Source organism: Pezoporus wallicus, unplaced genomic scaffold (genome assembly GCF_028554395.1).
Source record: "Pezoporus wallicus isolate ANWC-B61680 ecotype Strahan unplaced genomic scaffold, APGP_CSIRO_Pwel_v1 contig_161, whole genome shotgun sequence".
NCBI lineage: Eukaryota > Metazoa > Chordata > Aves > Psittaciformes > Psittacidae > Pezoporus > Pezoporus wallicus.
The window spans coordinates 11,171,635-11,198,436 of record NW_026642654.1 but is presented as its reverse complement, the minus strand read 5'-3'; the positions used below and the strand labels follow the sequence as shown (position 1 = coordinate 11,198,436).

Here is a 26,802-nt window from a genome sequence, read left to right as displayed (position 1 = left end):
AGGGTCTGACTGTAAGGGAGGGCCGACCCCCGCCAGAGGCCCGGCGCTGTCAGAGCTCGGCCGGCACAGCGCCGGTTGCCGGAGTGACGGGGAAGCCCCCTCCCTCCCTCCTTGCCCCCGCCCCGCAAATATGGCAGCGCGGCAACGGTGAGAGGCGGCCCGAGCCGGGAGCGGTGGCAGGTGAGGAGCGGCACAGCGGGGAGGAGGCGCCCCCGCCTCTGCGGGCGGGATCCTCCTCACACTCGGCTCCCCTTAGCCGCCAGGCCGGGTGGGGGGGCCCGGGCCGCTAGCAGGCCGGCGGGCGAGGCGTTCGCAGGGGGCGGGCTCCCGGCACCGCTAGGCAGCGCTCCTCCTTCCCTCCAGCCCCGGGAGCCCCCGGCCGGGTGACAGCCCTGCCGAGCCGAGCCGCCCCGGCCGGGGCCGCGGAGGCATCGCCCGCTGCTTCCTGGCTCCCTCTCCGCCGGGGCGAAGGGAGGCGGGAGCCGCCACCTTCGCGCCCGCCATGTGGAAGCTCAACAAGAGCAGCAAAGTTCTGCTGGACGACTCGCCCGAGGAGGAGGAGACGCGTCCCCGCGGCCCGCCGCCCGCCGCCGCCTGCGCCGCCGCCGCCTTTTCGGCACCCCAGGTAGGAGCGCGGAGCCCGGCGGCGGGTGGGGACGGCCGACGGCGGCGGCGGAGCCCCGCGGCGGCCGAGGACGGGTCGTGAGGCTCGGCCTCGCGCCGTGCTCCCGCTCCTCTACGGCTGCATGAGTAATCACTTTTCTCACCGCTGGATATGCCGGGAGCCTGGCTGTGGCTGGAGAACAGGGTGTTTGCGCCGGGCGTGCAACTCTCACCCCATAATTTGGGGTGCTTATTGGTCTATCCTGCCCTGTTTTCTTCCAGCAGCCGGCCTCTGGCACTGCTGAGACTTGCTGTCCTTCATTCCAGTGGCTTCATACCGCAAGGTACTTTCTCTCCCAGCTCTAGGCAGGGGCTCCGCAACCCGTCTGTTAAGCACAATACATTAAACGGTAATTTGCAAGAACATGATCTTCATTTGCAGATGTGTGCGTGTTTGTGTGAAGCACTGGTGTTTTGATAGGATTGCTTTTTCTATAGTTTCAGTAGTGGTATTTGGCTATCTTTAAATAGCCCTAATCTTATTCGAAAGCTTTCATTGTTAAATGATAAGTTAAATATCAGCAATGACTTTCTGAAAGTACTGGTTGCCTAATAAATACAGCCTGATAAGGAGGGTATGGGTTGGGTATCAGGCAAAACTGCTAAAAGAATTTTTGTTGACTTGCTTTCAAAAACTTAACAAGTAGGCATCAATCCAGCTCGGAAGCCTGTTACATGGGCCAGTACTTCTTTGTTGCCGAACTGATCTTCTGTTGCCACAGAGTATCTGTAGATGTATGAGAAATTGCAGGAGACCGGCATACCTAGCCTAAGCAGTTGCTCAGGGCCACAAACTGGTGAGATTTGTATTCCAAAGAAAGTACAAAAACCCACCTAGTTTACTGCCCTGTGACTCTCCTACACTCCAGCTCTTCTAAGCAAGGTAGGCATCTGAATAATCTACCTTCTGCTTGAGTTTCTGGTTGCTAGCTGCTATGGGTTGTCAGCATGTGTGGCAGCTGCCTCTCCCAGTTGCATCTGTTATTCCCTCCATCTTCCAGTGAGCAAAATCACTGGTCTGCTCCCTAGTCCTCCTTTGCACTGCCCTGAACAGTTTGCATTAGAATTCTAGCTGTTGCTACTTGTTTGGCAGCAGCTATCATATGGATGATTAGGATCTTCTCCTATGAGAGTGGAAGAACAGATGCTAACTTTGGAGACCCCCTTCAGGGAATGAAGAGCTATTGTGGTGTTGGAGGCCACCTGAAGTATCTCCCACAGACTCTCATACAACATCTAACCTCTCTCTACTACAGTTCCTACCTCAGGTGCTTGGAAGCTTCCACTGCTTTCACTAAGCTGCTGGCTTTTGCTATCCACAGCCCTCCTAGACTTGCCAACCTCCTGAAAACCTCCCTGCACACCAAAGGTTAGCTTCCCACTAAAAGTAAATTAGTTAAATTGGTTAGTAAATCCCACTGCTGCTCTTCTCTATCACAAATACTCCAAATCCTCTTTGAGGCTCCTTGACCTTAGCCTCCCAGTCAGAAAATGATTCTTCAGAATCGTGTCTTGTCCTGACAATTCTCCCAATTCTCTACTTTAGTAACAGAGGTTGGTTGGGGTTGTTTTGTTCGTTTGTTGATTTGGTGTGGGTTTTTTTTTTTCCTCCTTTTATTTGGGTTTGGGGGTTTTGTTTGTTTATTTTTGTCCTGTCCAGTTGTATTTACTGTCCTGGACCTCTCTTCCATTAGCAGCAGTCTCAATTTGTAGTGATGATGACAATAATTTCTGGTGCAAATGATTTGCCGTTTTCCTAAATTTTAAGAAAAGTCCTTTCCAACTCCCTCAATGTCTATTACCAATGGCACTGGAAAATAAAAGATGTTGTTTTGTGTTGGAGGAGGCAGGGAAAAAACAAATTATTCTAGGGCACTAAATGAAATATAAGATAAAGGATTTGGAAAAGTTAGAGAGGTTGTAGTGTAGTTTGGCAAAGAAAGTGGAGACCATGAGCTATTAGTTGTGTTGTCTGTTAAAGTCAAGAAGGTTGGATAACTGAGAGGAAAAAAAAACCCAAAACAAAAACCCCAACCCCTCCCTCAAAATATTTAAATTAGTAGTTATCTTAGAGTGTATGTACACTTTAAGAAAGGATAGACTATATTGAAAGCTATGGACACTTGATTGTCATTGTAATACTTGTGATCTACCAAAGGCAGCTTCTAGGTCAGCGGTAGTTATAGTATGTCTAAAACATGGCTTGAACAGGTGTCAAGGAGAAAGTGTGAGGTGCTCGTTCCACTTGTTATAGCTGATTCATTTCTAGGACCTTCCTTTTAGTCTTTGACATCTTTGAGGTTTAATCAGAACCTGGTTTTGCTCCCAATAAAATGACTTCAAGAGAGTGAAATCCAGTAATGTGTAGCGGAATTTGGTAATGATCTGCATTTTGCTGCTGCTGCGTCCTGACCTGTGTTGTCCAGGCCCCTGATTTTGGAGGACAGTAGCACCACCAGAGCTTGGAGGAGTGAGGGGGCAGTTCTCTTGGTACCTTAGCTATACATGAGAAAGTTTCAGTCTTTCTCAGCCTCTGCTCTTTTTAAGCTGTCATGGTACAGCCTGCTTAGACTGTGAATGGAGGATTATGTCATCAAGAGGAAAAGAATCCAGGGCTTCCCTATTTTTCTGTCTTGAAAGCCAAAATCCAGATAATTTGAGTGCTTTTCAGTAACTTAGGAAACCCCAGCATTAGATTTCATGCAGAAGTCTACTGTTAGATTTAATTTCCTCTTTTCTGATATATCATTTGGTAAAAGAGATGAACCACAGTCATCACGTTTTTACTTTGATTTGTGATATGTTGTTTTCCTCAACAGCTATATTGTGTCTTTATTTTTATTTTTAATGGGCAAGTGGGAAGAAAATCCTTAAGCCTGTGCCATTCAAGCTATAAATAATGCTAAAAGTTTCTACTTCAAAAGAAAGAAATGGATAGTCGCATCTGTGCCATTAAAACAGACCAGGTTGAAAGTGTTCCAGAGTAATGAGATGTTGGTGCTATAAGCTGTTTTTTTAAAGCTGAGAAGGAGTGAAGAAGTTCTCACTGTGCAACCTAATAATTAGGACATTGCAGGAACAGACAACAACAAAGAGCTAGGCTACTATAAGTTAAAAAACCCCCGAACCCCAAGAAACAGCAACCCAAAGCACCCTTTGTTACTGTACAGAAATTTTGATCATCTTGGTTGTGAAGCCTGATGGGGGCTTACTCAAGCAGACATTTGAATTTGTAGAATTTTATAATTCTTACATAGAAAAGCTTAGTTTGATCTGAAAAGAGAAGCTTTGACAGTTCTGGTTTTGTGGAATACAAAATGGTTTGATTTTATTCCGGGGAGAACAAAAACAAATTTTAGAGCATGAAAATTGCAATGTGAGGGAATTGTCAGCCTCTGTCCACTTTTTAGCAAAAGTTCCTGCATACATACAAGTGCTTTGAATTGTTAACACTTACTTAAAACAGTAAGGTGTTTCCTGAGATAAGAAAGACAAGTAAATTTTACAACGGTACTTGTGTAAATAAATGCGTATGGGTTTTTTTTTTTTAGACCAGACAGTTTTAGGCTGAATCTTAGAAGTTAATTTTAATTTATGCTTTGAAGCATAAATAGTTTTTAATTCATGCAATGAAGGTGCTTTAATGGCTGAAGTTACAATTAATATATGAAGGCAACTTAACACACACAAATAACACACGTTATGAAATGAAATTAATGTGCCTTTTTTTGTGTGTGTGTCTCTCAAAATATGCCAGAAATGTGCAGTGATGCACGCCAAACTTGCATTCAGTTTTTGTAATATAGTCATTATGTTTCAAGCCGTAGTTATATTTTTGGGAAGGGAAAAATGTTGAGTTTTGGCTTCTGGAAGGCGATGCTGTGGCAGTCATGCAAAGTTCTCCTTCATGCAATCCTGGTATCATTTCATCAGTTCTCAGAGATGCCAATGCTGTGTCAATATTGCACTTAGCTCTGATGTAAAATGGTACTCAACTTCAAAATACATCTGTATTGTAGGTTGTTAGGCTGACCTGTATTATCTAATGCAACTTTATCTTTCATGTAAAGATATTTCAGATCCTTAGCCTTGATCTGTTTCCCTGATAGTATTTTTTGTTATGTTCAAAGAGAATATGTTTAAAAGTATGTTTTATGCTGAGTTTTGTTTAGACTTGCTCACTGGATGTTTTAAAGTTGGCTGTATAGAATTTTAGTTATCTATTTTAATGAAGATGTTTAAGTCTCTGGTACAATTTTAATACTGGCTTTCATCTTGGAATGAGTCGAACTCAGACAGGCCCTGCAGGAATGGGTGGGAGCTGAGCAGCATTTCTTATGTTCTACTAATACGTTGAATGAGGTTTTTTTTTAATTAAAAAATAAAGCAGACAGTGTTAATCCAGCTAATGCCTTTCCTTCATTTTCTAACCATTTCAGTGTGTCTCAGGCTCTGCCTGCAGTACTTTTGTAATTCCTTCATACCTTCTTCTCTCTGCTAGCCTGTTTTTTCCTTTCATCAGAGTTGTTCTTGTGACATTTCAGTGACATTTTCCTGGCTAAAATCCATCACCTGTATTCTGTCATCAGTCTTGAGCATTAGATTGTGGGACTGACAGCTGAGACTTTCCTGAGCCCTCCCTTGCCCTGCCTTTCTTGCTTTTCCTCCTTCTTGTCACGTTCATCTTTCAGCAGCTTCTCGAGTGGGTCCTGTTTCTTTCTTACAGTCTTCCAGGAGACTGCAGAGCTGACTGTGTCTTTTGGGGCTTTAGGCTTTCTTCTTTTTAATCCCCTTCATTTCTGAGGTGCTTCACTTCCTCATTTATACCATCATCTTTACACAGTTGACCTGGATCAGATCTTCTCAACTCTTATCCTCTTGCTGTGGGTTTATTCTGACTCTTAGAAGTCCTACAAAGCACTTACTGTATGGTTGGCCTCCAGCTATAGGCAACATCAGTATCTCTTTCTTTCAGTCAAGCCTGTAAGCTGGAGGTTGTCAGTGTTTTTTATCTGTTGTGCAAAAGAGAATTTGTGTCCGATACTTTACTGCTGTTTCCTTTATAAAAGTCCAAGTTCGGGTGTGTGTTTTTTTTTTTTTTTATTTTTTTTTTTGTAACATTATTATTTTTCTTTCTGTCTAGACAGCAGAAATTCTTGTGCAGACCTTCACTTCCCATCTTGGTGGTGATTACTTCCTCTGCAGCTCTTAATACTTATGCTGCATTTCCCCATCCCCTAGTCCCTGCAAATCCCGTACCTGAATGTTGTTGCTTATGGCATGAAGTTTAAGTCCTCCTTATCCTTTGATATTCGTTTCTTCAGCTGGCCTCCCTTTGTCTCAGGAAATTTACATTTAAATCTCTGTCCTCGCTTTCAAGGTTTTCCTTCGTACATCTCCTTCCTCTCCCCCATTTGTCATTTTTATCACTTGTATCTTTCCTCGAGCCAGTTCTGCTTTACCAATTCCGGTTGCCTCAGTTTGTCATGAGCCATGGCTGTCTTCTCCTCCAGTCTAATACAGAATTATCCCCTTTTACTGATCTACAAAACCACTATCTTCTCAACTGCTTGAGATCCTTAAGCTTTCCTTAAGCTATTTGTTGTGTCTTCATGGAGGTTTGCAAGGTGTTTTGGCACCATATTCTCCTAGCAGTGCTGGACTTACTACTATTTATATATGAGCTAAAAAAATGTGTTCTTTGAAAAAGAATTGATCTTTTATATCTCATTAATTCTTTACTGGCAAAATAGGTTTATATTTCTTTTTCTTGCTTTGATAGAAACTATTTGCCAGATTGCATGAGGACATCTGTAACTTAAGTAGACTTATTAGAAGTCACTGAACACATTGCCAGGTAGACTATCTTTCAGTTCTGTCATCATCAGAGATATACATTACCAACAAGTTTTGCTACTGGTTCTGGAGTGAAGAACTCCAGGATGGGTCTGTGTGAATACTATAACCAAAAATAATGTATTCAACCTGTTTTGCAGAAATTATACTATGAAAATATTGCCATTACTCATGCAAGTACTTTTAAAGATACATAATTTAACTGCAAATGCCATGACCGAATAAAAACTGTATGTCAGGTACTATCTTTTGAGTAAGCATCTGTTGGTTTGTTTTCTGGATCAGAAAAAAGGAAATACGAACTTCCAGTATGAATAAGTTGTTAAAAATAATTATCAGATTTTTCAGTCAGAAATCTCATGAAAATTGAAAACTTCACTAGAATATTTGAATTATTGCAGCAACTAAAGTAAAATTAATTATTTGACTTTAATTTTATTTCATCATTGACACTGATGGTATTTTGATCTTAATACAGGTGTTTCCATTTCTTGAAATATATTTGAAAGATTGTATGTTGGGTAAAACTAAATTCTTAATGAGCTGAGCTTTTTAAATTTTTTTAAGGTGCTTAATCTTTAGTAAAATTCTCCCAAAAATATTTCAGAGAAGCAAAGTCTGCGTAAGAAGTGTTATAACCACTTACTACGGAGATGCACAATAATGTGAACAATTAATAGAATAACCTCATGTATTGATGTAGAAACAGAGAGCACTGGAATCTGGTGTTCTGATGTTTCTCTTTGTAATGCCAATAAAATGCAGAACTGCAAAAGTATTCTTATGTAAATACTTACATTCTGAAATTAATCTTCTCCAGTATGTTTGCCCATTTGTATCAATTGACAGTAAAAATACGGAAATAATTTAGTCTATTTTAAAATGTAGTGGAATGTGAAGCAATAACTGAAGTGGTTGAATAGAACAAAGTTTGTAAAAATGCTAAATGAGTTCTTGACAGCTGTGGATGCTGAAGGAAAGAGCATCATCTTAATTTTGATTTATTCAGTATTAATACTAATTTGAAAGATGTAAACATATGAAATCTGGTTTTCATCTTCCAGTCAGTCTGTTGAATAATAGGTACTTAACAAAGATTAGGGCCTGGAAGATGGAAACATTTCTAAATTCATTGGATGTGTTGTTGGCTGTATCTGAAATAGCAGTCCAGACTTTTAAAGTCAGTGGTCTGATGAATTATATTTTAGAAGCATGTTTCAAAATTAGTGTTGTCTACTTAATATATCTCAAGATGAAAGTGTAATTAACATACTTAGATTTTTAAATTTTCCTTTTCTTTATCATAGAATCATAGAAAGGTTTGGATTAAGAGGGATGTTAAAGATCATCTAGTTCCAAACTCCTGCCACAGGATGGGGCACCTTCCACTAGACCAGGTTGCTCCAAGTTGCATTCAGTCTGGCCTCAAACGCTTCCAGGGATGAGACATCCACAACTTCTCTGGGCAACCTGTTCCAGTGTCTCACCATCCGCACAGTAAAAAATTTCTTCCTAATGTCTAATTTATGGACAAAGCATTTTCAGTTTTGCCCAAGGCTGGCAGAAGAAACATTCAGGATAAGAGTCACTGGCGCTATTTAGTCATAGTGCTGTTTAAAATGGCTTATTGTCATAATGTAGATGGTTTAAGTGTAGTAAGCAGTCTGGAGTGGAAAAGTATTTTCTATCAAAGAGAAAAATGAGTTTAAAATACTGAAATAGTCTTGAGCATGAACAGACTTCAGAAATGCCCAGGTTAACATTTTTTGTTGATGATAGTAATAGGAAATTTTCAGTTTACACCATCTGCCCTGATGGCTAGTTTGGTTCAGTTACTTGCTTTAGGGACACAAAAATGGAAGATTGAGATCTATCAGTAGATGAAATACGGACAAGACTAATGAAATCTTGATTTCAGTCGAGGCTACCTCTGCCAGAAAGAAGCAGAGGCAATTCACAGTTTAGCATGGAGTTATGTTTGCTGGACTCATAGTCTCGTGTTCCAGAAGAAAGCTAGGTATGACTGTGTAATGCATCCTCTATTTGTTAAAGTTGCAAACTTTGTTTTTCCTCAAAGAGCATGTTAAGCTTGGTGTGAGTATTCAGGTATAGTTCAGCTTTATTTTTCAGTAATGTTAAAAGTTCAAAATAGTATACTGGTTTCAGTGCCCATTTATATTTGATCACTGCTGCCTCAATTTCCTGACTTAGAAAGCATATGGTCACACATTGATCTTTTCCAGGTGTGTATTATAGGTGCAATGAAGAAAATGAGGCTCACTGCCACTGATCTTCAACTGATAACTTTCTTCTCACCCATGTTTTAGGGCATTTTGCATTGGTTTTGATTCAGTTCTAAAATTAGGCAGAGTGACATCTGCTCATTTCATTTGATGTTACAGCAAGACCCTACTCAAACCCAAGGAAAAGGTTTCTTTTGTTAGCTCTATTTTAAGATGGTGATCTGGCAGTGTGATCTCCTCTTCCGAATCTGTGCTGTTTCTGGCCAGGCTGTGTATATGTAGTTGTTCAACTGTTTGGTTTGTAATCAGTGTTTTGGGACTCTTTCCAGCTTCAGAGGTTAACTTTCAGGTTTGTGATTTCCTGAGTGATTTTTTATTTTTTTTTTAACCTTCCTGTCTTCTATTTCTAAATTACTTCATGAGGTTTGCGGGATACTGGCAATTCTGTTAAATTCTAACCCTGGATTGTATCTCTTGAGTTTGTTTTGGGATTTTTCCCACTTGAATGATACGTTTGTGGTTCATAATCTAATTTTCACTTACAGGCATGATAACCTAGACTTTAAATTACACTCAGCCCTTGATGGGATGTGATGATAGCCAGAGAGGATATAATAGGTCAGTATAAGGGCAAGAATTTGTACCTAAAGGACCTTCTCTTTTAATAATAGCTTGTTTACTCTTACATGTGCTTGGCTTTGACAGCTAGTGTGTGTACGATAAGAAGGTTCCACAACTGGGTAGAGAAAATCAATAATACACCATTATGTACTATAGCAAAAAAAGGGCATACAGGGTGAGGTGATGCTATTATTTGCCTTAACACTTTGATGTCCAGTGTTTCTTATCTTGGCCTGAATTATGAAAGTGAATGATCTAAAGAGTCTAATTAATTACTTTACCACAAAGGAAGCTGAGGGAAGTAGATTACAATTTTGATCTCTGTACAAAAAGGTTTGTGTGCTAGTTGAATTAATCCCTTGAGTACCTTATGGTTTGCAGTATGTCCAACAAAAGGGCACTTGTTTCCCTATGAAAACACACTGTGCATACCAGCCTTCCCCTGCCAGAACTGGAAGGCTATTCAAGTTGCTGATCAGCATTTCCCACTAGTGTTGGCATTTATTCATCTGTTAGTTACTAAATACTATAATGTGGTCTCTATTTTTCCTTCAAGGTGAAGTAAAAAAATGAACTGTAAACCACCCAGACTAAAATACACTGAGATAATTTGTAAGTGTTGAAGGGCAGCATATTGGGGAGCATGATAAAGTCATCTTCATTCTTTACGTGTAGCTGTACAGTAGATTGCCCCCTTAATAAGATTTGGAAAACCAAATTGTAGTCTCCCTCATCTCAGAATGGTAACAAAAGTAGAGAATATTTATCGGAAGAGGGTGTACTAATGTGTATCACTAAAAAATGTAAATTATTCTGTGGGTAACAAGTGAAGGTGGGTGGTATATGACTTCTTGCCTTTTCTCCTTGACTCTTCCCAGTGAGGACATGGAATGTAAAGATGGACATCACAAGCACACTACTGTTGTCCAAGTCTCATTTTCTTAGGCAGCGGATCTTAAAAGGATACTATGGATACATGATGGGTCTTCTGCTCAAAAAAATGCATTTTAGATATTGCATTCACACCAGTTGTTTTCTTGACGGTTTCATATCTTTTAATCTTTGTGTTTTGTATCTTTCAACTTTGTGTTGTCTTCTTACCACCAGCCTCTGCTGCACAAGCATAGTTACTGCAGAATACTGTCTCATTCCTTATGAGGCAGCACCTTGTATGACCATGAGAAGCAGCACTGTATTAGCACAGAAACACAGCCCTAGTTGTCACACTTTTAAAGCAAATAAATACCTCTTTTTGTTGTCTACTTATTGTGAATTGCATCTTTTATCAACAATGGTATTCACATTTTATTATGCTGGCATTATATTATGAGGTGCTCATTGCCTCTCTCAATTTTCCCCTATAAATTTTCACTGTGAAAGTTGCTTCACACTGTTACTTCATTGTGCTCTGGCTTGCTAGAGGCTGTATGCTTGCACACATCCACTTTTTCCCCTTCTTTGTAGTACAGCATGAAATCTCTATGCGCTTTCATATTTTTATTATCCTTCTTAAGATATTTGGAGAGCTGGAAGAATTAAAATAAGAGGTGCTATGTCTTTGGGAGGTACCAACAGTGTCTTGTGTGTTCTGGAGATGATATTGTTGGTTGTTGAAATGGTAGCTCTGCCAGCTCTGGATGTCTGAGATGAATTATCCTCTTACCATACTTCTCCTTGAGGCTTTTCTAGTTCTTGCTTTTTTTTTTTTTTTTTTTTTTTTCTCCCTGGAAAGATTTGAAGTGTTCTCTAGCTTTCACCCTGTGTCCAAGCAGAAATGCCATCGTGTTAAGTCTAAAACTTTGCAATTTAATCCAAAAGTTTGAGAGCTAACAGTTGAGGAGAAACAAGAAAACTGCTGAAATAGTATGTGTGTGGGTTTCTGTCTAAAACATTGCCAATAATTCTCTTAAAGTGAAAGAAATTAAAGAGAGAAAAGGGGGGCTTAATTTAATTTAATTTTAGAGAAGAAAGATCTTAACTCGTCTTTTTTGGTATCCTATCTACAATAATATCCTCCGTTAAAGACCGCTAACCAAAATCCAGAAGTTAAATAACTTGTTAAGATCCACAGGAAGTAATAGTCTCATTTTGGATAATAGGAGTTCCTGACTTTGTGTTCTGCCCCAACAAGTAAAGCTATCTATCTACAGATTACTTCAACACAGTTATTATTGAACTATAGTGTGATGGTATTTATACTTGTTCTAGAAATGCTCCTAACTCTATCCTTGTCCCTCTTATAATATAAAGGATTGCCTATAAAGTAAGTGGAAATATTAGTAGGCAAATAAAATATTTTTTTTTAATATCAAAAATAAATATAACAAAAAAAGATGCATGGGGTTTGAAGCCTTTTGCTCAAGACAAAGCTCTGGGCCCTGACATGACTAGAAGTATGCTTCTCATGGTGACTTTATCACTTCTTTCTGATGTTGTTAGCAAAGTGAAGGAGCTACGTGGTAATGTGTAGGAGCTGGGATACTACGTGTTTTGGTTCAGTTATAGATAGCTGGCCTTGTTTTGTACTTGGGGACTGTTTGCATTTGCAGTTATATATAAAGCAAAAAAAAACAAAGTAGTGTTTTTCTTACGAAAACACAGGCTGAAGAAAGTGAAAATTACATAATTTCTGTATGCTATGCCCCACTTCTGTATCTTTCTTTGGCCTTTAAAGTACTCCTGACACTGATCTTACCTGCCCAGTCTTGAGAAGAACATTGATAGCAGTAGAATAGCCTGAGTGTACTAAGACGCCAGCTTAATCTAGAGATGGACAGAAATGCTGCCCTACGGAGTTACGTTCAAGAATCTCTAGTACTCTAGTTTTCTTCAGAAATCTTCAGTTTTAAATGGAGGGGAAAGGATGTGGGCCAAAGTCTGTCCTTGAGTTCAGTAAATGTAATGCTTCCTCTCCCCCCAGCCTACAGAGACTGTGTAGACCATCACCTAGTATGGTGTTCAGAAAATTGGCGTAGATATTTTAATTGTATTAAAATTGTTATGATGAAGGTGTTTTCTTGATCTCTCTTTGGGGTGTGGGGTTTGTGGTTTTGTGAGGGTTTGGTTTTGGTTTTTGCATCTGGTGCAACATTTTTCATCATTCTAAGTGTAGTTTTGTTCACTTTTCCTTTTTTAGTAGTGGTGTTCACCGAGTTTTTCATTGTGATCGCATTTTGTCAATTTTCTTTTATGATGGGCTGAACAGAACAAAAGCATTTATGAATACTCTAAAATGTGTCGCTGGTAATTGTCCAACCAAAACTGACTGTGGGCCTTTTTTGTCTTTATCCTTTTTTTGAGAATAAAGACCAGTTTCTTCATGATGAAGTTTCATCTTCAGTGTCACAACTTGCAACAAAGGTAAATACATGTTCTTTGGAAGTGTAACATTTTATATATTTTTCAGTCAATGGATATTAGGAAGTTACCTGTTTTTACAGCCTGATTAAGGAGTGTATTTATGTTCTTCACTGATGATTTTATAATTAAGTATGGTCCTTGGTTGTGGAATTCTCATTGAAGTAGTATCAGCAGTGCAGTATTAGCTAGAAAGCTGCCTTGTTTCCTTTCATTAATGGGAAGGGAAAGGTATCTTAATTTTTTTTCTTCCCCATGATAGGTATTAAAACACAAAATGAAAATAAGATGCCACAGGAATAACTGAAGTCTAAGGAAGCACTAAACTTTAGCTGTAGCCAACAATGAAAACATGAAAAGTAGAAAGGACTTATTTATTCCATTCTGTGTAGCTCAGCTGGTTCTCTGACCACAAGAGGTTAAGGACTTTATCTCATATCACTTTCAGAAAAGAAAAGTAGGCATGCAAGTAAATTTTTTTTTTTTCTTTTTACCTTGATATGCATCCAGGATTTTTTTTTTAATGTTCTTAAAATACACGAGTAGAAGATGAAAGAACTAGAAGTTGTTACGATATGCTAGAGCTTGTTTTGAAATTCCATAGGTAAAGAGAAAAGCATTTAAAAATAGGTTCATTAGTGTAATAGGGTACTTTACATTAATATGTATAAACTGAACATCTGTCTGTTACCTCTTTTTGTTCTACTTCAGCTGCAGCATGATTTTCACAGAAAATAGAAGTCAGATTGTACTATACCTTTTTCTTTTTAGAAGAAATGCATTATTTTTTAATGAAAACATAAATCATGCTGGATGATGAATGTTTAGGAAAAGAATCCTAAAAGTAATCTATTTTATATGGAAACATTTCTGGCCTTTTCTTAGTCATTCAGGAAGGCTTGCAAAGAGTGTGTCTTGACTTTAAAAAGTTACTAAACAGACCACTGAGCTGTGATATTTTTATGTTTTAAAGTCAAGTCCTTTTGTCTTAAAAATGTATTCACAAAAAAGCACCTTCTCCTTCTCATCTTTTTATTTTTTTTGGTATTGTTTTTTCTGAAAGCACTTTTGTATTTTATTTGGTTGTTCTGTCATCTTAGAAGTTGTCAGCACAATGATATTCTAGAAATTCCAAAATCTTTAATATGTTGATAGAAGACTGATGAATTATATGTGTGGCCTTTTCATTATGCATGTCTTAGATAAAACAGTCTTCATGTTTAAGCAGTATGGGGAAGAACAACAAAGTTCTTGAAGAAGATGGCAGTGGATGAAAGGTATGTGTGCCCTTTAGGGAGACAGCCTTCCTGGTCTCTTAAAGCCTGAGTTTTAAGGCAGTCATGATGCCCATTTGCAGAGGAAAGACTTTGGCCTAGATTTCGAGGTGCAAAAGTGGGAGCTAGTCTTAATGGCTAGAGGTGGAGGTTTGAAAATAGTCTTAGTTCCTGCTCATGCAGGAAGCTGCCCAGTGAGGACAGGCTAACCGCAGTGCTGATTTTTTTTCTAGTTCCTTCACAGCTCTCCTGGAAGGCTGGTATAGCTGGTTACAAAGCCTCATGACATCTCTAAGTGAGGAACTGTGAACCGCCTAGTGGTGCTCTGCAAAACAGAGGGATTTGGAACCTATCCTCATGGTGTTCCTGGCCCTTTGGCCTCTGCAAAGCTAATCTTGGGGGTCTCACCTGCATTCTGAGTTAAAAGTACAGCAGAGACTACATCTACAGGTGTCATTAGGCCAGCTTTTGCGAAGAATAAGATAATTTTGAGAAACAAAATACATACTTTTAGTCATGAAATTGGAGATGTTGGGACATTCTGGTAGGGCCAGATTCTGGAGTTTCAATTTATGAGCACCAGGGTAACTGTTGGTGGGCAGACCAGTGGATGGTTGAGAACTCTGCTCTCAAATGCTGGAAGACAATTTTTTTTTTTTTTTTGGGGGGGGGGAGGAGGTGGTGTTTTTTACCTTTCTGTTGTTTAAATTCTTGCATGTTAGCAATAGGTTTCCTATAATGTTGGGAACAAGTTTTTTTTTATTACAAACCACTTAGTTGTAACTTTGTTTAGCTGTGAGGCATATAGATGGAAAATTCCATGTCTATCTTTTTATTTTAGGTTGATTTTTTTTTTTCAGGGGGAGGAAGGAGGGAAGCCGTAGAATAAACAACTGTTTCTTCTCAATCAAGGTCAAGAGGAAAATCCATTCTTTTTGTTTACTTTTATACAGAAAATTCTGCAAGTGATTTGTGGAGGGCTGCTACCTTGCTGGAGGGTTTTGATTCACCAGTTGCCAGTCCTCTGTGAAAATACTTGTGAAGCTCTGCTAAAACTTGGCCAAAATATAAATTTCTGGAAATATCATTTCATACATGCTGAGTAGTGACTTTCTAGGGATTAGCTGCTTAAATGCACAATGGCATTAACCATGCTGATTCTCACTGCAGGTATACAGCAAGAATCCCCTGTAATTTCTCTTTTTGGTTGCTAAGACTGTTATGTGGCTTGTTCTAGCCTACAGAGAATGACTTCTGTGCTCCAGAGCCCTCCTGGCCAGGCAGTTGGGAAGTAAGAAAGTCTAGCAGGAATATATTGAAAATACTGGTACCCACGCATAAAGCAGTACCATTTTAGAGTCAGTAAAATTCAAACTTGAATCTCTTGCTTTGAAATGTAGACAGCTTGTCGTGTACCTGTAACATGGTGTCCCAAATCTTTGCTGTTATTCTTTGACTTGATTGACTTCTGTGGGTTTTTTTGTTTTCCCCATAATACGGTGTTTGTGTATATTAACCACATCCACCTGATGGACAGATTTAACTGTTTTCAGTTAAATTTACATCTAGTCTTCCTCTTTAGTTTATGTTCATCTGTATCTACATGCTTTTTTGTGCAACGTACTTTTAAAATTTGCTTTTAGGACTGATCTGCTTTAGTTTATTAGTTAGTTTTAGTTATTTATTTAGTTAGTATTCCTTGTTCATTGCATTTTAGCCTAATTTTCCATGAACCTTCTTGCCCCCAGTAGGGATAATAATGAACTATGTACCTTTGACAGTAAAATTACCTGAAAAGTCTTCTTGGTGATGCTTTGCTGTTTGCCAGTAGACTCTTTGACTTTCCTTGCCTGTTTGCCTAGTATAGGAAGCTAAATGTCATGTAAAATATTAGAATTTGTTGATATGGTGAAATATGGTACATCTAAAGTAATTTTTTGGTAATAAAACCTTTCAATTCTGTAGTAGACCTCCAATTTAAGAGGAGCTGTCCCTTTCTGGGGCAGTTTATAAAGTAAAATATATATATATGTATATAAAGTAAAATGTCAGTAGACATTTTGTTCCCTGTTTTAGCTAAAGAAAGAAAAACTGTAGTCAACATATGTAATTTATGTACTGTTGATTCACTTTAATACGGGTAAAAAATGCAGAAAAATCTTACTATAAAGCTTGAGCTTACAGAGTGAAACTTTTAGGGGAAGCCTTACTGTATGTACTAAGACGTATATGGAAGAAAGTGAACAGATGGCTGCAACTTCCAAAGGGTGCTTGAGCTGACACAGTAGTTGCTGCTATGAAAAGGTACTATTGCCTCTCACTTCCACATTCTTTGGTGACTGATTCTGACATCTTTTATGAGCTGATTCTTATCACAAACACAAAAGAATCTAAAAATGAATGTATTAAATTTTTGCTGGCTTAGTGAATTAGACTTTATTTTCACATCATCACAGGAGTACAAAACAGTAGGGTAAGGAAGGCAGTATTAATGTGAGCAGGTGAGGGACTGCCTTTTTCAGCAGCAAAACCAGATCTGTCACCTCGTGAGACTTCTCTCTGGGAATCTGCCTGACAGATGGGCGCAAATACTGAAGCACTGGCAAAGAAGAGGGATGGGTAGCGAGGGGGAGAAACAGCAGACTAGGGATACAGACTGCATCCTTTACATGGTGTTCTAGAAGTGACTACTTGTACTCCTAGTGTCAGAAGATACGCTAATTAAATGGCAGCTTTCTCATAGTGGAGAAAGAGTAATTCATAAACTGGAATTTCCTCTACTGAATGGGAAGAATCTGTGCTCTAGGCTTGAGCTTTTTAGGTGTCTGTTGGTGCAGATGGTGATGATGGTTTTACAGTAGTTTGTGAGTTGATGGGTTTCACTTCTACTGATCCTTCTAGGTGACTGCACATGGCGTTGTGCAGCATGGATTTTCACAATCTGAAATGGAAGGTATGGGAGAAACTTTATTAATGGCTATTCTGATGGGCATACTGTATGGTCTTGCAGTCAAACTGGTATGAGACCAGTGTGCAATCCTATGTCACAGAATACTGAAATGGCATCTTGAGAAGTTTCTGCTTTGTTTCTCATTGGCATTTTGGAAAAATCGTAGACTGCAGCATTCAACCTGGTCCTCTAAATGTTTTGACTTTCTAACATCTAGTCCTTCTTAATAGTGCTCTTTTCTTGAGTGCAAATTGAGATAGAAGAAATATCAAACATCAGAAAAAATGTTTTCACCATAAGGGTAGTGAAGCCCTGGAACAGGTTGGCCAGAGAGGTTGTGGATTCTCCAGCTGTGGAGATACTCAAAACCTGGCTGTATGTGATCCTTGGCAATCTGCTCAAGCTGACCCTGCTTTGGGCAGTATGGTCTCCAGAGGTCCTTCCAGCTGTAAAGACTCTATGGGTCTGTGAACTTTGGATGTTGAATTATTTCTTTTTCCACTGCCATGTGGAAAAACTTTAAAGGTTTGAGGATACAAGCTAGTCAGTTATGTATATAAACTTTTGAAAATTTAGGAGTAGTACTTTTGTGTAAACAGTTCCATCATAAAAATGAAATACAGAACTTTTGCAAGTAGCTTGATGCTTTACACCATACCAGTACTGTATTTTCACGCTTTGCATAACTTTCCATTCTCTTTACATAAAATAAACCTCTGGTATGGTGAGGAGTCAGTTTACCAAAACATCATCTCTTCTTTACTTACTGACCTTTCTTAGACATCCGTTTCAAGTAAGCTAATTGGTCTGGGATCTGGGTGTTTCTCCATGTGGTCTGTAAGAATGTAAGAAATCCTCTGAATCAAGACACTGGCCCATCTGCTCTGTCAGTCTGTCCTTGGCTGTGGCAGTGGGAGATGCTGCTCAAGGAAGAGCACAGCTTGGCTAGTCTCTAGGTCCTCTTTCCCAACATCAAGAATCATTGTTTTGAGATACTGGAGGGTGCATCCCTCTAAATAGAGGGTATCCATTTAAGGATCTGCTGTCTGAATTCACTTAATCCCTTTTCTGTGATGATTCCCAGCAGTTTCTGACTATGCAGCTGCTGCATGTCAAAATGATGGTTTTAGAGAATGGTGACTTGAAGATCTCATTCCTGACCTGTACCTCCCAGCAGATACGTTTGTAGCTGTTCCAGCTGCATTGGTGATGATTGTGCTTATCAGAAGGTTAAAAGTCTTTAAGGGACACTGAAAAGAGATATAGAAATGCAGCAGACTGTTCTGAGGGATTATTATTATTTTTTTTTTTCTTTTTGTAGCACATGACAAAGTTGTGTGACAGCTGTAGTCACAAAGATTGTTGCCACAAACAGTAGTTAGAAAAAAGCTTATGGAAGTGCGAAATAAGTATTTGACCTCCTTTTTTGTTAAGGTTTATATTCTTAAGTATTGTACCACTGGGAAGACTACCAAGAGTGAGCTGTTCTCTCCTTTTCAGTTGAGTGAAAAGATGCTTCAGAAGAGCCATGCTGGTGTAATAGGCAGAGGTCCTGGTTTTACTCTTGCACTTAAAGGGTTTCTTTCAGACTAGTGCATTTAATATGCAATAGGCTTTGTGCAATGAGCTTTATCAGATATTAGCAAAATATGGTCTGCTTAGACATTGATGCTCTTATGTAGGTGAACCTGGCAGTGCTTGCTTTGGAAACCCCAAATAAATACACAGGGGAAGTATTTTTTAAAGGTTTAGTATACATTTCCACTAAGGACTAGTAGAGAGAAGAATATATCAGTTAGAATCTGCTACGTAGTTATTACCCTTGTATATACCTACCAAATGCCATGGATCCATCGTGGGCCTACTTACTTATGGAAATATTGAAGGAATGGTACAATAGGAATATACATACTGATTTACATCCAGGGGGAAAGAGTACAGAGCTTGTAAATTTTATCTGGAGACCTGCACATACTATCTGCCTGATGATGAATAGAACGTCTCTAATAATTGTTCTTAAAGATATCTGTTAGTCAGCATCAGGCTAAATGAAATTAGATTTTCCCCATTTTCAAGAAGGGGAATTACAGACCAGTCAGTCTCACCTCTGTGCCTGGCAAAATCTTGGAGCAGATTCTCCTGGAAGGCATGCTAAGGCATATGAAAAACAACAAGGTGCTTGGTGACAGCCAGCATGGGTTCACTAAGGGGAAATCCTGCCTGACCAATGTGGTGGCCTTCTATGATGGGGCTACAGAACAGATGGACAGGGGTAGAGCAGTTGATGTCATCTACCTGGACTTGTGCAAAGCGTTTGACACTGTCCCACATGACATCCTTGTCTCTAAATTGGAGCGACATCAATTTGATGGATGGACCACTTGGTGGATGGCCACACACAAATGGATGGATGGAACTGGCTGGATGGCCACACACAAAGAGTTGTCGTTAATGGCTCAGTGTCCGGCTGGAGACCAGTAACGAGTGGCGTCCCTCAGGGATCAGTGTTGGGACCGGTCTTGTTCAACATCTTTGTCACTGACATGGACAGTGGGATTGAGTGCGCCCTCAGCAAGTTTGCCAATGACACCAAGCTGTGTGGTTCGGTTGATACGCTGGAGGGAAGGAATGCCATCCAGAGGGACCTTGACACGCTTGTGAGGTGGGCTGATGCCAGCCTCATGAAGTTTAACCATGCCAAGTGCAAGGTCCTACACCTGGGTCAGAGCAATCCCAGGCACAGCTACAGGTTGGGCAGAGAAGAGATTCAGAGCAGCCCTGAGAAGAAAGATGTGGGGGTGTTGGTCGATGAAAAAATGAACATGGGTCAGCTTTGGTGTGTGCTTGCAGCCCAAAAACCAACCGTATCCTGGGCTGCATCAAGAGGAGCGTGACCAGCAGGTCAAAGGAGGTGATCCTGCCCCTCTACTCTGCTCTTGTGAGACCTCACCTGGAATATTGTGTGCAGTTCTGGTGTCCTCAACATAAAAAGGACATGGAACTGTTGGAACAAGTCCAGAGGAGGGCCACAAGGATGATCAGGGGGCTGGAGCACCTCCTGTATGAAGATAGATAGGCTGAGAAAGTTGGGGCTGTTCAGCCTGGAGAAAGAGAAGGCTGAGTGGAGACCTCATAGCAGCCTTCCAGTATCTGAAGGGTGCCTATAGGGATGCTGGGGAGGGACTCTTCATTAGGGACTGCAGTGACAGGACAAGGGGTGATGGGTTGAAAGTTAAACAGGGGAAGTTTAGATTGGATCTAAGGAAGAAGCTCTTTACTGTGAGGGTGGTGAGGTACTGGAATGGGTTGCCCAGGGAGGTTGTGAATGCTCCATCCCTGGTGGTGTTCAAGGCCAGGTTGGACGAAGCCTCGGGTGGCATGGTTTAGTATCAGGTGTCCCTGCCCATGGCAGGGGCTTGGAACTAGATGATCTTAAGGTCCTTTCCAACCCTAACTATTCTATGATTCTATGATTAAAAATAGCTGAAGTTAAAAATATGGAAAGCTTGTGGCAAGATATTGATATGATTTTATTCGAGATGGTTTTGGTGGCATTTGTTTGTTTTTCTGGCTGGAGGATTGCTTGGGTGTCCGAAACACTGCAGCAAAGGTTGGAGTTGTATCAGTGAAGTATGCATGAGGTTCTAGATTAAAGGGAAGTGTATGGGTAGGTGTCTTCTTTTTTTACACTGAGTCTTTTTCTGCCTTAAGTGTATGTATGAATGCTTCTCTCCAAATAGTCTTACATTAATGCTGTTCTGTAAAGGCACATATAATTTAAAATAAACTAGTTCTCTGTAGTAAGTTGCTGTCTGAAAAACAGTAACAAGGTGTTTATTTGTTGTTGGGGGCCTTTTTGTTTGTTTGTTTGTTTTTGTTGCTGGCTATTTGTTTTGGTTTTGTTTTAACCTGCAGACTTATTATGTGTCAGTGGCTTGATGAAACATCATTAGTGAAGAGAGACATGCATAGGTATAAATTAGATCACTGATGTATATTTGGACCTTTTTCCAGTTTAAAGACCTAAAGGATTTAAGCAGTAAGAATTAATGTGCTGCTTCTAACTGTGGGTTTGCCTGCGGTAGCAAATGTTCCTTCCCAAAAGGCCTGAAATAGTAGAGTTTGAGTAGGAGAACAGAAGATGAAGTGTTTTTTAACAGATGAAAAGCGAAGTTCTTTCTAGAGTTTCTTCTTTTTTCCCCCCTTTCTTTCTTTCTTTAAACAGATGACTTCAGCAGGTAACTTCTTGGACATTCTTCCTGTTTTTGAAAGTTTGTTGTAGATGAAGTGCCTTGTAGTGAAATGAAGCCAAATCGGAGTTACAGATCCTCATGTTAAACTTGTTACAGAATTTAACCAAACAACAAAACCAGATAATGGCATTAGGCCTTGATTGAGGGTTTAGACCATTATTTACACCACAGAAGCATTAAATATTGAGTACTGCCTGGAGGGGCTGGTAGCTTAAGCGCAAGAATTTTGTATAGCAAGGTATCACCAGCAGCTTGTGTGGTTCTGTTCTATACCATTGACAGTACCAGTCTTCTGTGAGAAGGGTATGGTGAATCTGCCACAGGGACACCAAGTTGAAGTTCACTGCTTACATATTTTTAACTTAATCAAAAATAAACATTAAATTAAATGTAAGGGTTTGTTTATTATAATCTGCACTCACTTTATTCTCACAGTGAAAAAAATATATATAGAAACTGTTGCTTTTCTTGTGAAGCCACGAGGAATGCTGTGGGTTATGGTAAGATTAGGCATGAGTTTAGGAGGAGGTGAGCAGAGCAGTTAAGAGAGTTGTGGTTGTGGTGAACCTAGCTCTCGTGTACCTAGTCTGTCCGTATCCCATGAACAAGAGCTGGAAATTATTCTCAGCTTGCTCAGCCTTCCATCGTCAGAGTTCTCCAGAGCTTTGCCCAAAGATGGATACTTGTTTGTATCTAACCAAAGTGAAACTGAGTCTGTGTCAGACCTTCCTCCTAATCCTAAAAAGGACCTGCTATGCCTCCTGAGTCAGATCAGCTGAGGTGGTTCAGAGATGTGAGTAGGAAAGGTGGGTGAGAAGTTCTCCTGTTTCACTATGTCCTGTACCTTCACAAGAGATGGAAATACTCCATGACTAATGTGCGATAACAGGGGTGCTGGTTTACTCCTGTGGTAGAGATCGTGGGTTTCTGAAGAGTTGAAGGGTTAGCAGTAACACTATATTCCTGTCGGGTGTTTGTGCTCAATTTGCAGGTGATGTTTCACACGTTTGTGTGGCTGTACCATTTATAAACTGTAATCAATTAAAATGTAAATGTCAAATTGATACTAATGTGCACCAATAAGTTCTTCAAAAAGAATGAAGCATAATAATAGGTGATGAATGAGCCTTCACTCATGTTGGCAACTACAATTTTGTTTTGATTGTTTATTATACATCATAAGATATTGTTGCATTTTTTAATGTAATCAAGTACTACTGACAGACTGTCATGCTGCCATTCTTACTAGACCCTGCTTGATAGAACAGCAACTTTCATATTCATGTGTTCAGCATGCATGTATGCATGCATTTCTATTAGAGTCCCTAAGTGTGCTGTGAGAATGAAAACCCCAATACCTTTTCTTTCCACTTTGGGAAGAGCAAATCAAACCTCTAACAAAATTGAAAAGGTAATTTATGCTATATTTTTAATGGTTGCGGTAAATTTAGAGAACACACTGTAGCGCACCAGTGCCACGTGTTACATGTCACTGGTGAGCCAGTGCTCTTGCGGTTTTTGCTTGCAAGGCCAGAAGATGTAGTTTTGGTGAGTTGAAAATAGGAGTGTTGAGTGAAAAGCAGGCTAAATCTTAAAAGTTTCATAATTCAGTCCTGTCTGTTGTGGCCCTTTCTAGCAGTGTTTCATCTGTTTAGCGCAGCTCCTTAGCCTGTTTCCTAAGCTGTCTAGGTTCACTTCTTGGAGTCATATACTAAAATGGAGCCAGCAGCTTGTGCCTGCAGAATAGCATCCAGGAGCCCAGCTGTCCTCACCAACATCACTTGCCAGCCTCTGCAAACCAGCAAGGTTTTATACTCTATGCTCAGCAGGAAAGAGCTCTTGCTGCAGTTAACTCAGCCTATTCTTTGGCCAACTTCTGCAAGCTGTGTAGAGCCACTGTGCTCCTAGCAGCATAGCCCAGCAGAGGCAGGGCCACTGCTGCCTGTCAGCCACCTAGAGTCAGCAAGGATAGCCCTACTCTGTGCTTGTAACTCTGTAATTCACATTCATGAGGATGTTTACTTCTCGGTGTAGGTTCAAGGTGCAAGTTTCCGGGGTTGGAAGGAAGTGACATCTATGTTCAATAAAGATGATGAACAGCAATTGCTAGCAGGATGCAAGTCTCCAAAATCCAAAGGGTGAGTAAAAACAATTGGTCTTTCTGCTATTAAAATACAGAAACTGGAATAGGAAATAGCTGTGCAAAATAGTTAAGATAGACACTGAGAACAAGTAGTGTTCAACTCCTGGAAGTTAAATCGCAGAGCAGGATTTATGTGCATTTCAAAATTGCGTGTCTGTTAAGCTTACAATGAGTCAGGCATGCTGTATTAGGAAAGGATGGTTTTTAAGTCTATCAGGAAGAAAAGGGAATTTAGCTGCATAATAATCTTTTACTGTAGAAAAGGAGTAAAAGTTTGAGTAAGGGGACCATAACCTCCCCATTTCTTTTTAAGGATTAATTCTGGTGAGTTTACAAATCCCTTTTTTTACATGCTTTACTTCTTATTTTGAGGTCTTGCCTACACCTAAAAAGCTTAAGTGGAGTAGCTATATACCAGGATGTGCACTTGTTCACTGTTGAAACTGAGGTGTTTACTTGAAACAGTTCTGCTACAGCACAGACCTCTTCCCAAGACAGAATGTTTTGCTGTTACAAGTGTAGGTAGGCTTTACCTACATGTGCTACCTAATTACCTTGGTTACAAACAGGAAAAAAATGTGACACTTATCAGTATTCCTGTTCCAGCCAAATATTAGCTTTGATAAGACTTGCTGTAATATATTTTGTTTCCAGTTTACTTTGAAATCTAGGTGTTTCAGAGTGCAAGTAGATATGTATAAACAAATTAGAATGTAAATACATACGTTTCCATTTTCATTTGAACCTGTTCAATAAAACTTCCCAGAAGTTCCCAGCTACTTTGCCTGTACAATGCTATGAGTGTTACAAAGATGCTAGGTTGCTTTAAGGGTCTTTTGCAATTGATGCTGTATGTAAGAATCAACCCAATGAATAGAGTGGAAGTATGAAAACAGAGGTACCAAAATGTGGAAAGCTGTTTTAGCATTACTATGAAAACTGCCTGTATTTTAAGGTTGGGGGTATTTTCCTGTAACTATATACCAGGATTTTTCTTTTAAAGAAAAATACAACTTTTCATGTGTGCTACTCACGATATGAGAAAAGCATTCAGAGTCTTGCTGGCTTTAGCAAGATGGAAATTCTGAATAATCCTACATTCAAAATTCAGCAAAGGAGAAGTAATTTTAAAGGTATTGGTTCAGTTGCTTCTATTTAAATATGATAGCATCAAGCTTTAATGGATAAAGCTCTTTTAATAGAAATATTTTAAATACTTCAGTGATGATTTATTTGTGGCTGAGGCATTTATCAGCAGATGATGCTTTCAGTTTGCTGTTTAGCTCATTGAACCCTGAAGGTCGTGTGTTTCACCACTGGTATTCACCCTTTCCCTGTGGTCCATTATTTGATTACCTACACAACCCAGCATATCAACTTATGGGCAAGCATTTTACCTTCTGTATTTTAAATACTCCATGCTGCAGATATGAAATAATTCAGACTGAAGGTTCCTAATGGGATAAGAAATAATTCAGATTGAAGGTTATTAATGGGATAAGAAATGTAATAATATAAGTAGCCTTTCAAATGTCTCTTTGAGAGAAAAATTGCAACAAAGATTGTTTTTTCTTGGTTTTGGGAGGAGAATTTTGGGAGTTCTTACCAGAAATACAAAACAGCTGTTTTCAAAATACAGTGCAAATCGTTATGAAAAAAATGTTGATATCTTTAAAGTCTTAATACTGTGTACATCAGTTATTTTAGGGTATAAGGTTGAACTGGCAAGGTGATAACAGGTGTATGAAACTAAGAAACACAGTGAGTGATTGTTAAAGCTGGTGGTAGACAAAACATTTTCGTATTCCTTCTACGGTCCTATCTCTGGGTTTGTTTTGGGGTTGTTTTTTTTTTTGTTAAAGTCCTAAATTGTTTTAATGCATGCTAAAATGCTTCATACATTTCCAGGGGCAGTTCTTTGCAATTCACCCTGTGGTGGTGGGGAATAAGCTCTTTTATAATAGGAAACAGCCATACTCAGGCGATTTATGATTTATCATTGTAAGATTCTACTGTGTTTAGGCTTGCATGAAGTTTTCCCTGAAGCTGACAGTAATGAATGTGCTGTCATAAGCTGTGTGATTAGCATTCCTTACTGTAAAACATAATAAATCAATCAAATGTTTATTAAGAACTATTACATGCATTGTTAAATGAAGGCATTAATCACCTCATCATTGTTACTTTCTAGAACAAACCTAAAGTTAAAGGAAGAGATGAAGTCTGAAAAGAAGCCAGGTTTTTGGGACAGTTTGGTGATAAAGCAGAATGTCCCATCTAGGAAACCGGATGAGATTGAGGGATGGGAACCACCGCAGATTACCGCTGCTGACTCTACCAGTGATGCAGCAACTGCTTTAAGTGACTATACAGCCTGGTCAGGCTGGGAAGATGAAACCAAAGGCTCCACAAAATACACCAACCTGGCCAGCTCAGGAAACAGTTCTAGGTGGAGTATCAAATCAGCTGGCAAGCTGGTTAGTATTAGACGTCAAAGCAAAGGTAACCTTACAGACAATTGGGAAGAACTAGAATGATACTGATAGTATGAAATACTTTATTGATAAGAAGAGTTCCATGATTTACTTGTATGTTTAAACCAAAATCAAATCTGCTCAATATTGCACCTTTATACAGTACTTTATTTTACTCAGATTGTTACAAATTTTTGCTCACCTGATAGTAAATTTTCTTAATACATTGTTAAATAGCTATGTTTTCCACACTGAAGAAAAGTAGAGAATCTATTTTGTGCCTATATTTCACATTCAGACTGCAGTATGTTAGATTGTTGGTTTTACCAAAAAAAAACATAAATGTTATTCCTTAGTGAATGTATACACTGGTTGTAAATTTGACTGCCTTATGTAGGAGCTTCTACTGGCTTGAGGTCTTGGGGTTTTTCTGGTGTTTGAGGGCCACTCAAAATTTTAGTTTTGATGCTGTCCATTTTTAACTAAGAATACTGATCTGTCACTTGCAGGGGGAATGCTTATACTTAAGACTGTATGGTAGACTGTTTTGCAAATCTTCAGCCTCAGCATATGCTTCAGCTTGTGCACACGAGATGCTCAACTGTCACAATGTGCTATACTGTGTATTAAATGGGAAAATACTATTCTAATGTTACTCCTTCCATCACAGGATCTTCACCAATAGTCAGGTCAAATGGGGTCTTCCAGAGATTTGTTCTGGTGTTTTTGTTTTGATATTGAACGTTGTTTGACAAAGCTAAGCTGCTTAGCTTTTAAGATGCATGTTATGCCAAAAATGATTGAAAATTTGGAAAGCAGCAGTGAGTAGAGTATAAGAAGATCTCAATATTCAGTATCTGTAGTCCTGAATCTAGGGATAAGTTGCTTCTTATGGAGGGCTTATGTTTTCGTTTTTACTGTAGCTGGTCCTTGTGCTACAAACAACTTTCTGGCTTTGTACTGTGCTG

At 39.5% G+C, this 26,802-nt stretch overlaps 1 protein-coding gene across 1 annotated transcript; it reads left to right on the top strand.

Moving 5' to 3' along the window:
- The first annotated feature begins 401 nt into the window (after positions 1-401).
- TDRP (testis development related protein) lies at positions 402-26,176 on the top strand. The gene is made up of 4 exons (XM_057431840.1): positions 402-625; positions 12,684-12,743; positions 23,252-23,355; positions 25,552-26,176. Exons 1-4 carry the CDS (start codon positions 503-505, stop codon positions 25,895-25,897), a joined length of 633 nt encoding a protein of 210 aa, XP_057287823.1. The 5' UTR covers positions 402-502; the 3' UTR covers positions 25,898-26,176.
- Positions 26,177-26,802: the final 626 nt, after the last annotated feature.

What these genes read in the sequence shown, in the direction of transcription:
- TDRP (XM_057431840.1), top strand. Translation starts at nt 503, where the DNA reads ATGTGGAAGCTCAACAAGAGCAGCAAAGTTCTGCTGGACGACTCGCCC. An exon ending in TGTCACAACTTGCAACAAAG is followed by an intron (nt 12,744 to 23,251) that starts GTAAATACATGT and finishes TTCTCGGTGTAG; the next exon opens with GTTCAAGGTGCAAGTTTCCG. An exon ending in AAGTCTCCAAAATCCAAAGG is followed by an intron (nt 23,356 to 25,551) that starts GTGAGTAAAAAC and finishes GTTACTTTCTAG; the next exon opens with AACAAACCTAAAGTTAAAGG.